Source organism: Ipomoea triloba, chromosome 8 (assembly GCF_003576645.1).
Source record: "Ipomoea triloba cultivar NCNSP0323 chromosome 8, ASM357664v1".
NCBI classification, from domain to species: domain Eukaryota; kingdom Viridiplantae; phylum Streptophyta; class Magnoliopsida; order Solanales; family Convolvulaceae; genus Ipomoea; species Ipomoea triloba.
This window is the reverse complement of record NC_044923.1, coordinates 16,028,329-16,041,772: the sequence shown is the minus strand read 5'-3', so window position 1 is coordinate 16,041,772 and position 13,444 is coordinate 16,028,329. Positions and strand designations below refer to the sequence as shown.

The 13,444-nt window shown below is 41.4% G+C and overlaps 1 protein-coding gene across 1 annotated transcript in view; it reads left to right on the top strand.

The window, feature by feature from the left end:
- Positions 1-2,873, top strand: part of LOC116027021 — a 3,390-nt gene extending 517 nt beyond the window's left edge. Inside the window, exons 1-2 of the mRNA XM_031268450.1 lie at positions 1-250; positions 2,108-2,873. The exon at positions 1-250 is cut by the window's left edge and continues 517 nt beyond it. Of these exons, the coding sequence (XP_031124310.1) occupies positions 1-250; positions 2,108-2,873 (1,016 nt within the window). The remainder of the gene's footprint in view (positions 251-2,107) is intronic.
- The last annotated feature ends 10,571 nt before the right edge of the window (positions 2,874-13,444 follow it).

Genomic DNA, 13,444 nt, shown 5'->3' with positions numbered 1-13,444 from the left:
CAAAGTTCAAACCAAGAACAGCAAAACTTTCAAAAATGGCAGTGTGGGTCAGATTGCCGAATCTCTACCCAGAATATTTCAGGGATGATGTTGTGAAAATGATCCTCGAAAACATTGGAAAACCTCTTAAACTAGACCGAACGACGGCAACAAGAAAAAGAGGGCGCTTCGCGAGAGCAGCAGTGGAGGTAGACCTGGATCAACCACTGGTGACCGAAATTTGGGTGCAAGATGAGATCCAATTTGTGGAGTATGAAGTGTTAGGAACATCATGTAATAGGTTTTGATGATACCAACTGTTAAGTAAGAATCCCCAAGTCTCGATACATAGGCAAAACAATGTAAGTTCGATAAGTAAACTAAGAGCGAAAATACAACCGGGTAATTTGAGCTCAACTCGGGAAATATTTAAGCTTAAGGTAAACTTGTTTGAACAACTTAGAAGTTTTCGTGTTGTAAGCAAACAGATAGATCAGAAGCAGGCACGAGACAACTCTGGAGGAATAAGGGTCTACGAGACATCAACTAAGTCTCCAGACACAAGCCAAGTTCGAGAGGTAAGGACCTCTCGATATACCTATCGAGTTCGAGACGTAAAGAATATTCGAGAGATAGACCTCTCGATACATGGGATTGAAACATCAAGTGGTCGAGACATCTTTTATGGTCTCGATAAACCGGCACTTCTCCAAGAGGCTGAATGTTAGTCAACATGTGCAGATAAAATACTCTAAGTTTGGAGAAGAAGAATATCATGGAGATAAAATATTGAAGAGGTGCTGAGCGGGAGGTTTCAAAATGGACGGAAGTGGATGACACGTCAGACCTCCACCACAAACGGTCAAGAAGTGCACCAATCCTGAAGTGGTCAGATTCCCCAAACAAGGAATGATGGGAACATAAAAAGAGTAACTTTATCCAAAAGAAGCAAGTGAAGCATGAACTCAAGAAAGTGGAATATGGAATATTCACTACAAAACAAAAGGCTCAAGTTACAAGACCACTACTCCATGAAAAATGCTGAAATTGTGCAAAGACCCATGTTCGGCGTGGGAGACCAATTTCAAACGGAATAGTTTTCCCTCCAACGGAACTATTCTTCTACTCTCATATATAAGGACGTAAAGACACAGAAGAAACGGGGGTTGTAAAAGAGGTCAAGAGGTTAACAAGAGGTGTCTGATAAAAACGTTCCAGTGCAAAGTGCTTAACTTGGAATATCATCCTGATATTCAATACAGCGAGAGAACACATCTTAGTGTTCGAAGAGAGTTACAAAGCTAAACTGTCATACATCCAGAAGGTGACCAAAGCTGCTCTACATCAAAGTTGATTCAACGATAGCTTGTGGTCAGATTGGAGTCTGTTACATTCAACTGTGACAACCAAAAACACCTTGCTTTGGATTAAGCAAGAGAGGTGGAGTAACCTGGCAGCTGTCCGAGTGAAAGAAACCTGAGGCTTGACGCGGGCTTGGTGATCAAAGGTCAAGTGCTCGAGAGGTGGAGTAGCTGGAAGCGGGGAGAAAGACCTTGGAGAGGCGGAGTAACCTGGGAGCTGTCTTGTGAAGATCCTGAGGCTTGACGCGGGCTTGGTGATCAAAGGTCAAGTGCTCGAGAGGTGGAGTAACAAGAAGCGGGGCGAAAAACCTGAGGCTTGAGGCGGGCTTCGTGATCAAAGCTCAAGCGCTCGATATTGTACTAGAAAGGGAAGTTTTTAGTGCAATCCTTCCAGGGAGTTTCTGGAAGAAGAGTGGAAGTAGGCGGGTTGGCCGAACCACTTAAAAATCTCTCTTGCATTTACTTTCTGTTTTTATCTCTCGCTAACTTCTCGATTGCACTGCATATAATCACACCTCTCGAACTAACCCAAACTCGTGCTAACCAAAAAGGGGATAATATTTCCGCTGCGCATAAAACTTTGTCTTCACCTCGTGAGGTATCGAACCTAAACATCCTAAGTTCAATACACACGAGAGGTCGAAAAGATTTGCAAAATCTTATACAAGTCTATTCACCCCCCCCCTCTAGACTTGTACCCCATCCCCTTGGGACCAACATGAAGGGTTACACGTCGTGTGTTTTTTGTGTGGCTTGGTTGGTCACAGGGAACAAACCTGCCCGCTCAATAAGGCGAAGACGACCGAAACATCAAGCATGGACTTGAACGCCACACCGGAAGCAGAACATGATGAGCCGCAGCAATCGACTCCTGCGACACAGACGGGGGAGATGAATTCGACTCCCCAAAAGGTTGATACAATCCCTGAAAAACGTCCCCTGGGTTCATGGATGCTCGTTACCAGGAAAAAGAAACCGAGTGGACAGACCAAGGACCATCTCCATGACAAGAACCAGACTCCGAAGACGCGCAACAATGCCAACCGCTACGAGGTGTTGGGAGGGAGGGCTGGCTCTCAGAACGCTAACCGCAATAACGCTAAAGGAAAAGGTAAGGCTCCCGTTAATGATGAAGCAAGAGTTAACTCTGTCCCCGTGTCTTCGCAGGTGGCTCGTGGAGTGGCAAATCCTAGAACGAACTTGAATAACCCCAACGCCTCAAGACCACCTAATGCTACTGCCTCCAGTTCGAGACAGCAGAATAACAAAAGGGGAGGCATGCATTCCCAGGGACGTAGCATGCATAGAGGTGGGGGAAGTGGAGGGCGTTCGGCAGCTCCAGACGGCCGTATGAACAATGCTTGGCTTAATCAAAATTCATCGGCTAGAGTGTTCACGTTCGGCAGTACGCAGTCTGCACCGAACTTCCAACGTAGCAGTAATCAAGGCACTAATGGTCTTGGGACTCCGAATGGTTCCACGCCTGGAGAGGGCGTTTGTCAAACCTCTTCGTCTGCCATGGGTGATCAATGAAGATCCTCTCCTGGAACTGTAGGGGCATTGTCAATGGGCGGGTCAAAAAGCACGTGAAAGAGTTGCTTAACACGTCCAAAGCTGATGCCTTATGTCTCTTGGAGATCCGCTCCCCTAAAGCTCAAGGGATGATTAACCTTGTTAGCCGTCTTGGTTATACTAAACATTTTCTTGTTGAACCGTTGGGTGATGCAGGAGGCTTACTCTTATTCTGGAAGCACGAATACATCAATCTGGAAGTGATTGGTCATTCTTCGCAGTCCATTCATACTAGAGTCAAGATAGGTTTAGTTGATATGTTTTTTACCTTTGCTTACGTCAGACCAAATCTGGTGGCAAAGAAAAGGTTCTGGGATAATTGTAAGGACTTGGGGGATAACTTGCAAGGACCTTGGATTGTCATAGGGGACCTGAATGACATCGCCTCGGGAGAGGAACAATGGGGTAGTGAGTCTATTTGCAACACGAGCTTACAAAGATGTTTTGATGCATATAGTAGTTGTGGCCTGTTCGACCCTGGGCATGCAGGGCCCAAGTTCACGTGGTGTAGGTCTGTGGGGAACAGGGTAACTCAAATGCGTAGATTGGATTGAGCTCTTTGGAATACGGAAGCTCAATTGGCTTTCCCGGAGGGAAAAACTGTCGTTCTACCAAGGTTATGCTCAAATCATAATCCAATCCTCTTTATGGACGCGACCGGTATACCCCCTAACCAGAATACTCGTCCAAGGCGGTTCGAAGTAGTTTGGTTGACTAGAGAAGACTATGGTACAATCTGGAAAGACGCCACCAGGGTCAGGGACCGTAGCATGGCCGATATTATTACGGACATCACTGAACAGAGTTTTTCGTGGAATAGGAATGTTTTTGGTAATATCTTCAACAGAAAGAGGCATTTGGAAGCGAGAATTTTAGGAATTCAACAGGCGTCGAGTTACACATCGTCAGCTAGCCTTCAGGCCCTTAAAAGAAAGCTCATTAGAGAACTTAACGATGTTCTTGACCAAGAAGAAGCTTTATGGTTCCAGAAATCGAGAAAAGACTGGATTAGAGATGGGGACAGGAACACCCGGTTCTACCACACAGCAACGGTGATTAAAAGGAACAGGGGTCGGGTCCGATTCTTGAAAATCCAAGGAAGTTGGACGGATGAACCCACAACCGTGTCTAACCATATTATTAATTACTATGTTTCCTTCTTTTGCAGGTTGCCTAGAGAAGATGGAGGGAACCTTACCCATATTGAGCCGAGCCGCAAAATAACTACGGAACAAGCGAACAGGCTGTGTGGGAGGGTCACAATCGACGAAGTTAAAAAGGCGGTGTTTGGCATGAAGAAATATGGTAGCCCTGGCCCGGATGGGATACCGGCTATTTTCTATCAGCATTTTTGGGAAGAGGTGGGTACAGTCTTAACTGACATGGTAAACCAAGCGCTGGAAACAGGTATGGTTCACAAGTCCCTCTTACAAGCATGCATGACTCTGATCCCGAAAAAAGATACCCCGGAGACGGCTGCGGACTTTAGACCCATTACCTTATTAAATGTGGCTTTCAAGGTTATCTCTAAAGTTTTAGTTAACAGAATGAGACCCATCATGTGTAATCTGATCGGACCCCACCAAAACAGCTTCCTGCCGGGTCGATCGACGCTCGACAATGTGATTCTCACTCAGGAGATTATCCATAACATGCACAAAAGAAAGGGTAAGAAGCGGCTTATGGCGGTTAAAATTAACCTCCAGAAAGCTTACGATAGTGTCGACTGGGAGTTTTTGGGAGATACGCTGGAGGGTTTTGGCTTCCCCAAGGAATGCGACATTTCTATTATCTGGAACGGTGGCCGGTTACCAGCTTTTAAACCCGACCGCGGTCTCAGGCAGGGGGACCCCCTTGCACCCTACCTTTTCAACCTTGTCATGGAGAGACTTGCATTCGATATCCATAAAGAGGTTTCTCTAGGAGATTGGAAACCCATCCACATCTCTAGAGGAGGGACGGGTATATCTCACCTCTTCTTCACCGACGATTTAATGCTCTTTGGTGAAGCTACAGAACACCAAGCCAACAAAATGATGGAGTGCCTACACAAACTCAGCAAGGACTCAGGGTTGAAGGTAAATTTTACCAAATCTCAGATTTTTTGCTCACCCAACACTAATGCAGGTACGAAGCGTCGTATTGCGGAATGTATGGGCATCCCCCTTTCGGCTCACTTGGACTCCTACCTCGGAATTCCCATTCTTAACAAGAGGGTGTCGAAACAGACGTTCAATTACGTGATTGATAAAATGAGAAAGAAGCTCGCCATGTGGCAAGCCGATTCTCTTAGCATGGCAGGAAGGAGAGTTCTTATTCAATCGGCCCTCGCCACGATTCCGACGTATACCATGCAATCAATGGCACTTCCGGTAAGTACCTGTAGCGAAATTGATAAAATCTGCAGGAACTTCTTATGGGGACATTCCGAGGACACAAGGAAAATACACACAGTCAGTTGGGCGGAGGTGTGCAAACCCCGTGATGAGGGGGGCCTGGGTCTAAGGAGAGCGAGGGATTTTAATATGGCCTTTCTTACGAAATTGAGTTGGCAAATGTTGACCAATGAGACCAAACTTTGGGTTCAAGTTATGAAGGAGAAATACGGGAGTAATGGTGCCTTACTTAACACTAACAAGCACAATTGCTCTTGGGGTTGGCGTAGCATCATGAAAGGCAAGGAGGTACTCGAAAAAGGAGTGAAATGGAAGATCGGCTCGGGATCGACGGTCAACTTTTGGCATGATTGGTGGGTGGGGGACAAGCCTATCGCGACTTACCCCAACGTACAGGTTCCGAGAAATAGCAGCAATGTTCTTGTCAACCAATTCATTGGCCGCGATAGAAACTGGGATGTCAATGCTCTTGCAGATCTCGTCCCCGAAGGCATTCTTAATGTCATCCGTGCCTCTCCGATCCCGGTCAGAGACGACCAAGCTGATACGCGTTCATGGTCGCGCTCAGGTACGGGTCTCTTCTCAGTTAAGTCGGCTTATTCTCTTATTGCAGGTAATCAGGATGAAGAGGGGCCTTATGGTTGGGTGTGGAAAATCAAGTGCACCGAACGCGTGAAATTGTTCATTTGGAAAATCATTCACAACGGTCTGCTTGTCAACTCAGAAAGGCGGAAAAGAGGGTTAGCGACACAAGGTGACTGCCCAAATTGCGATGAAGGAGACGAAACTTTGGACCACATCTTTCGACGCTGTCATGTGGCCGTTGATTGTTGGAGGTTGGTTAATTGTCCAGCAGGATTCAACGCGAGTTCACACGTTCCTCTTGCAAGATGGATTGAAGAAAACTGCACAGGTACAAGGGGCGGTTCCAAGAACAACAATTGGAGCTCCTTCTTCCCGTGCGTCCTCTGGAACTTATGGAAGGCCAGAAACCAGTTCGTGTTCAATAGCTCCCTCATTCCTGCAAGCGTGATCTACCAAAAAGCGAGTCAGGAAGCCTAGGAAGCTCAGGACATCTTGATCAGAAGGTTCGGCCCCATGCGAGGTATTCAGGTTTGGGTTAACTGGTCTCCGCCACGGCAGGGATTCATTAAACTCAATACTGATAGAGCCAGAAAAGCGACTTCAGGCTTAGCGAGCGCAGGGGGGGTTTTCCGTGATCACCTTGGGTCATGGGTCGTGGGGTTCACTTCAAAAATTGGGGTGGCAAATAGTTTCATTGCTGAGTTGTGGGGTCTCCGGGAAGGTCTAAAGATCGCAGTAAACCGGGGGCTCAAGAAACTCATTGTGGAAACGGACTCTAATGCTATGATTCAAGCCTTAAGCAAAGACGCAGATTCGCGACCGGAAGCCGACACCTTAATCGCGGACTGCAAATTCCTTTTGAGTAAAATTCAAGAGTTAGAGTTGGCACATGTATTCAGAGAAGGAAAGCAATGTGCCGACTACCTCGCGAACATGGGACAAGACAACCACTGGGGGACTTTAATCATTAATCGCCCACCTGATGGGGTCATTGACATCCTCTCCAGGGACGCCATGAACATCGCAACAAGGAGGATTCGCTAGTTTTTCTCTCACCGGGGCTTAGCCCCTCTTCAGCACCAAAAAAAAATATTAGATCTATCTATTTTTTATATTTAACCAATAGATTAAAATGGAAGAAATTTTTTTCAAAAATCTTGCTTCCATCATTTTCATGGTTGTTCATACATGGCCAATTAATAGTTTTCACTCTTCATTAATCGATCAAACATTTTGTTTGGGACATAATTGAAGGCCGTCACCGTAGAATTAATATAATTAATCAAGTACAAATTACTAAAATTAATCATTGATTTTTATTTAATTTGTTCATTTATGTAATTTGTCATGTTTATTTTGTTTTTATATTGATTAACTTAATGTTTATTAATGTTTGAAATTAATTATGTTGTCATATAATTCTCAAAAAGAAGTAATCATGATAATATTAATCAATTTGACAATATTACTCATAGATTTAACACCTATTTAATAGAAATTTTAACTGAGGATTATTTGTGGTAAAAAATGAAACTCAAAGGACCATTTACGGTCGAATTGAAAGTCGAGGACTAGAAAGAGTACTAGCCCAATAGTTAGAGGATCATTTGTGGTATTAACTCTATTATTAAGTTATTAAGTTTATAAAATATATAGTTTATAACTCTATATAGTTTATATAATAAATAAATTTGTTATTAATATTTATATAAAGATACAATTAATTGTATTAATTAAAAGTTGTAATACATGTAATATAAATAAATTATATATATAATGTTTGTGAATAATCTATATAAATATATAATTATATAAAGAAATTCAATATGTGTCTTTAGCATAGTTGGTTTCAATAGTGTTAAATTAATTGAAGGGTCAAGGGTTCAAGTGTTGTTATGGGTGAAGATGTGGGTTACCCAGAACAACCTGGGTATAACTCATACTATAACATAACGAGACTTTCGTCAAAGATCAACCACGAGAAAGAACATCATAAAGTTCATTTTTAATATACAGAATATTCATTTTTAGTGGACTTTCGTCGAAGATCAACCACGAGAAGGAACATCATAATTCACAACCCATATACCATTGTCTACCTTGTAAGGTGGACCAATTGCATAAAGTTCATTTTTAATATACAGAATATTCATTTTTAGTGTATTGATGGCTCATTTTTTGGTATATTACTTACGTAGTGTAAATAAACATTTAGTATGCCAAAAATGAACTTCTATCAATGATCCATATTATAATGTGGACCACTGTCCATAGTGTAATTTACCCTAATTTATTGCCTTAACCAAACATCAAGGGTTCAAACCTTGGTTTTGGGTATGGAGCAGTCTTAAATATTCAGGTCAACTGTTCATCAAATAAAGATGTCTACAATTCAGCGGAATTAGTCACTGTGTCTGGGAAAATCATGAGTGAAAAAAAAATCCCAACAACTTTAAGGCTCTGTATTATTCTCATATATGATGATACTCCGTATATGATATATCCCCAAGACCAAACAGCTTCCATAAATGTGCGTGCATATAATAATGTTTGGTCCTTATTTCTCCATACCTTCCAAAACACTTTCTATAGGTACACATAAATAGTTTGTTTGATTTTTGGGTCCATTTTATCAGGTTTGCTCATGATTATGTTCAATTCTTTTTATTTTATTATTATCTTTTTAAATTAAATTTCTCTGAATAATCTGAATTTACCAACTTTTTACCTACATCACAACAACAATTCTCTTATTTTTATAAGATAAGAAATGATGATGTGAAGGGAATATTTGGTCATGATTACCTACTTCTTTGGCCCTCAATTCTCTCTTTTTGTATAGGCTTATTGATGATGAAAATTTTCTTTTTGTATAGGCTTATTGATGATAGAAATTTTCTTTTTAATTTGTATACGCTTATTGGTGATGAAAATTTTTAAAGTTAATAGGTTAGGCTACAATGCGAGATTTATTATGTGCACACCATCAGGTAATGGTTGTAGGTTTCCCTCGTCCCCTCAAAAGTAGTTGATTTTAAAGTTTAATTAATAGAACTAAAAGTGATGTCAATTACTATGTAGTATGATGACACCTATGTTACCATTCTAAATTGGTGATCACATGATCAAACTTTGGTAGTAAACAGATACTACCTCGTAAAGAATGTGTTTAAAAAAAGTGATAAAATCACTGTAATAAATAAATCAAAAGGAAAATTAGTACCATAGATACTCAATTGGATATTAAAGTAGAATCAATATCCTCAAATAAGCAAGATAATTATTTTTAAAAAAATTGTATTTTTCGTTCCTAAGTTATCATTAACGTTGCACTTTTTATCCTTTCGTGGTCACTTCTCGTTCCTGAGTTATACTAAAATTGCAAATTTTGTTCCTAATATTTTATTAGTACAGGGACGAAAAGTGCAACGTTAATGATAACTTAGGGACAAAAAGTGAGTATGACTAACCCTTATGGACGAATTTTACAATAACTTAGGAACAGAAAGTGTAATTTTTTAATTTTTTTTTTACAATGCTAGTTAATACTTTTGATCATGATTTACTATTTTATATTTTTATAAATGTTTGTTAATTGTAAATTAATAATTTAATTGTTTTTACCTACTTTTGGGACAATAAACTTTGCAGACCTGTCCTGCAGTTCACTTTGTTTTCTCCGACAGAGAAGTGAGTACTACGTACACTGAACACTGGCTGCGTAATTCTGTCCAATTAGATGAAGCAAAACTAACCAAAGCTTTTGACCGCAGTATCGAGCAGTCAAAAATATTTTTTACCTTAAAATAAAATTTTAATTTCTTATTATAGATCAGAGTGGTTAGAAAATTCTAACCACTACGCTTCATAGTGATCCAAAAAAAATTTTGAAATTTGTAAATTTTTAAAAAGATTTACTTCTTTTATATCTAGGCTCGTTTTCTTTTCTTTTTTTTTTTTAAAAAAAAAAATTAGTTTCTACTTCAATTTTATAATTCTTTTTTTTTTTAAAACAATTTTATAATTCTTCAATATTTTTCTTTTCAAATTTATTTTTGAAACTTAATTTTTATGAAAATAATGTTATAAATTTTAATTATAAGTTTCATATGTTAATGTTAATTATTTAAAAGATAACAAGCATTTATAAATAAGTTATAATATAACATTAAGAAATGTGATACGATTAATATTTTTTTTTTTTGAAAGCAAACTGAGTAGATTAATTCAAAAACTCCAGAATAGAGTCCGGTGGGACAGAGTCCCAAAACATAGAACCCTGCATCGAGGAGTTCCAAGATCTAGCTAGAGTATGTGCTATAACATTAGCAGTTCTAGGTACATGAATAATAGGACAAAATTGAAAACTACTTATCAAAGCAGTGCACTCTTTAGTGATTATGCCCACATAAGAACGAATCTCGCATGCTGAACGTAGATTACTTTGCAGGATGGAGCAATCCGTATGAAGGGAAACCACCAACTCTCCTTTGCCTTTGAGCCATGAAAGAGCCTCTTTGCATGCCAAAGTCTCGGCCATAAGTGCTGAACTACAGTTCGGGAGAGGTCCACATTTAGCTGCAACAAACTCTCCATGAGGTGATAAGAGAATCATTCCTGCCGCGGCATTACCCGAACCACGATCCCATGCAGCGTCAAACAAGCATCGCCGGAGGCCAGAGTGTGGAGCGTGGGATTGTGTCTGATGCGCCGTAGCATATTGGGAATTAGCATTGTGAACCATCCTCCATCTGTTTACTACTGAAGAAGCCGTGTGTAGTACAGATCGCGGGTGTGGCACTGTATCATCCCATACTGCAGAGTTTCTAGCACGCCAAAGCGTATACAGAATCGCCACAGTGAATTGTAAATCATCGGCTAGCATAGTGTGTATAGCTTGCTGAAGCCAACATGGAAATGTCATGCCATTATCAGTTGGGATGCCCAGCATGGAGTCACACCATACTTTCCTTGAGAGTTCACACAAAAGCAATGCATGAGTCACTGATTCTTCATGCAATGCACAAACAGGGCATGTATCTTCAACGTCCACCCTTCTTTGTAATAAATTGGTGGTGGTAGGAAGGGTATTAGTCACCGCTCTATATAAAAATGTCTTCCATTTTTGGGGGACCTTGAGGTTCCATACTTTGTTCCAGTCGTCAAAGCCATTCACAAGGGGAAGATAGGATCCTACCACCCGCTTGTAACCACTTTTGACAGAATAAATACCCCTCATATCATCCATCCAATACCATGTATCTTCAAACTCGGGGTTAACTGGCACTTTCATAATTAACTCAACATCTCGTGGGAGGAAAATATCATTTAAGATGGCTAAATCCCAACTTCTAGTAGAAGGATCAATTAAATTTGAGACTTTTGCCCCAATAAGAGAGGGAGGCATAGGAGTTTGGATCATAGGGTCCATCACATCAGGCAACCACGGATAACCCCAAATAGTAGTATTCTCCCCACTTCCTACTCTACGCCGTATCCCTTCACAAACAAGGCTTTTGGCAGCAAGAATTCCTCTCCAGCAGGAGCTGGGGTTATTTCCTGCGTTAGCATCAACAAAAGAGGTTGTAGGGTAATACCTGGCCTTGTAAGTCCTAGCCACTAAGGAGGAAGGATTGGTTAAGAAGCGCCATCCTTGCTTCCCTAGCAAAGCCAAATTAAAAGCACGCAGGTCCTTGAAACCCAACCCTCCTAAGCTCTTTGGGGTACACAAACGATCCCAAACCATCCAGTGAATACCACTTCCAGAACTACCACCTGAGCCCCACCAAAATCTGTTCATTAACCGCTCTAAAGCCTTGCAGAGAGAGTCAGGTAATAAGAAAACACTCATTGAAAAGGTAGGCATGGCCTGAGCCACACTCTTCAACAGGATTTCCTTACCAGCACAGGACAACAACTTCTTGTTCCAGGCCCCAATTCTTTGCTTAACTTTATCCTCAATATAAGAGAAGACCCTCCTTTTATTTCGCCCTACAAAAGATGGGAGTCCCAAATACTTGCCAAAATCACTCGCCTGGGACACACCCAAGATAGCAGCAACCAAATCACGATCCATAGGGGTGGTGTTCTTACTAAAGCAAACATTAAGACTTATGATAATTCACAGCTTGACCAGAAAGTTCCTCATAAGTCTGCAAACAATGCTTAACCATGGCTGACTCACTCTGATTCGCTTTAAAAAACAGGAGACTATCATCAGCAAAGAACAAGTGAGAAATAGCTGGTGCTCCCCTTGCCACCCTACAACCATGAATTGAGCCCTCTTTTTGTGCCTGTTGTAACAAAAGGGAAAGACCTTCTGCGCAAATAATAAACAGGTAAGGAGACAAAGGATCCCCCTGTCGCAGGCCGCGAGTGGGAATAACAGTTCCCCCGCAGGAGCCATTAATTAAGATATTATATTTAACAAAGGTTACACACAACATAATAAGCTCAATCCATCTAGGGGCGAACCCCAAAACCTCCATCATCTTACGCAAAAAAGACCACTCCATTCGATCATAAGCTTTGGCCATATCCAATTTCAGAGCTGCCCAGCCAACCATCCCCAGTTACTTTCGATTAAGATAATGCCCCACTTCAGCAGCTAACAGAATGTTATCAGTGATAAGCCTACCAGGGATGAAAACACTCTGTGATTCAGAAATAATCGTCCCCATGAGAGGTATCATGCGATTTGCAATCATTTTAGCCATGATCTTATATATTACATTACACAGAGCAATAGGTCTAAGATCAGAAACTAACTCAAGGGACTTCTTCTTGGGGATAAGTACAATGTTCGCATCGTTGAGATTATTAGGAAAAGAGACAGTATGCAAACAATGTAGCGAAAAATCAGAAACATCTTTACCCACCACATCCCAGAAGTGTTGAAAGAAATCTGGATTCATGCCATCTGGGCCAGGAGCCTTGTCAGGGAACATAGAGAACAGTGCCAACTTGACCTCATCAGCGGAAAAAGGAAGAAGTAATGAATGGTTCTGTTCTTGTGATACACGGGGAGCCACATCTGAAAAAGAGTGTCAATCTGCCTGCCAAAGGATTGAAAGATACTCATAAAATATGACATTACAATGGGGTGGAATGCCTCCCCTTCTAACCAAACCCCCATATCATTACGCAAACCAGTGATGGTATTCTTTGCCTTCCTGGCAGACGCATATCTATGATAGAATTTTGTGTTGGCGTCTGCACCACGCAACCAATGCTGCTTCGCTCGCTGTCTCCAAAAGACATCTTCTTGAGCCTCTAGCCGACTCAATTCCTCATCCACCTTCCTGAACTCCTCAATCGAATTTGCATCAGAATGACCTTTTAACCTTTGTAGCCTACTGCGAAGCTCTCTAATTGTTTTCCCGAATTTGTGAAAGTGATCACCTCCCCATTCCTTTAAGCGTTTACCACACAACTGCAAGCATCCCTGAAGACCAGCATTCATTCCCATAGGCCAGGCATTCTCCACCACTTCTCTACACCCCCCATCTAGTAGCCATGCCATCTCAAACCTGAAATCCATCCGCCTTCTAC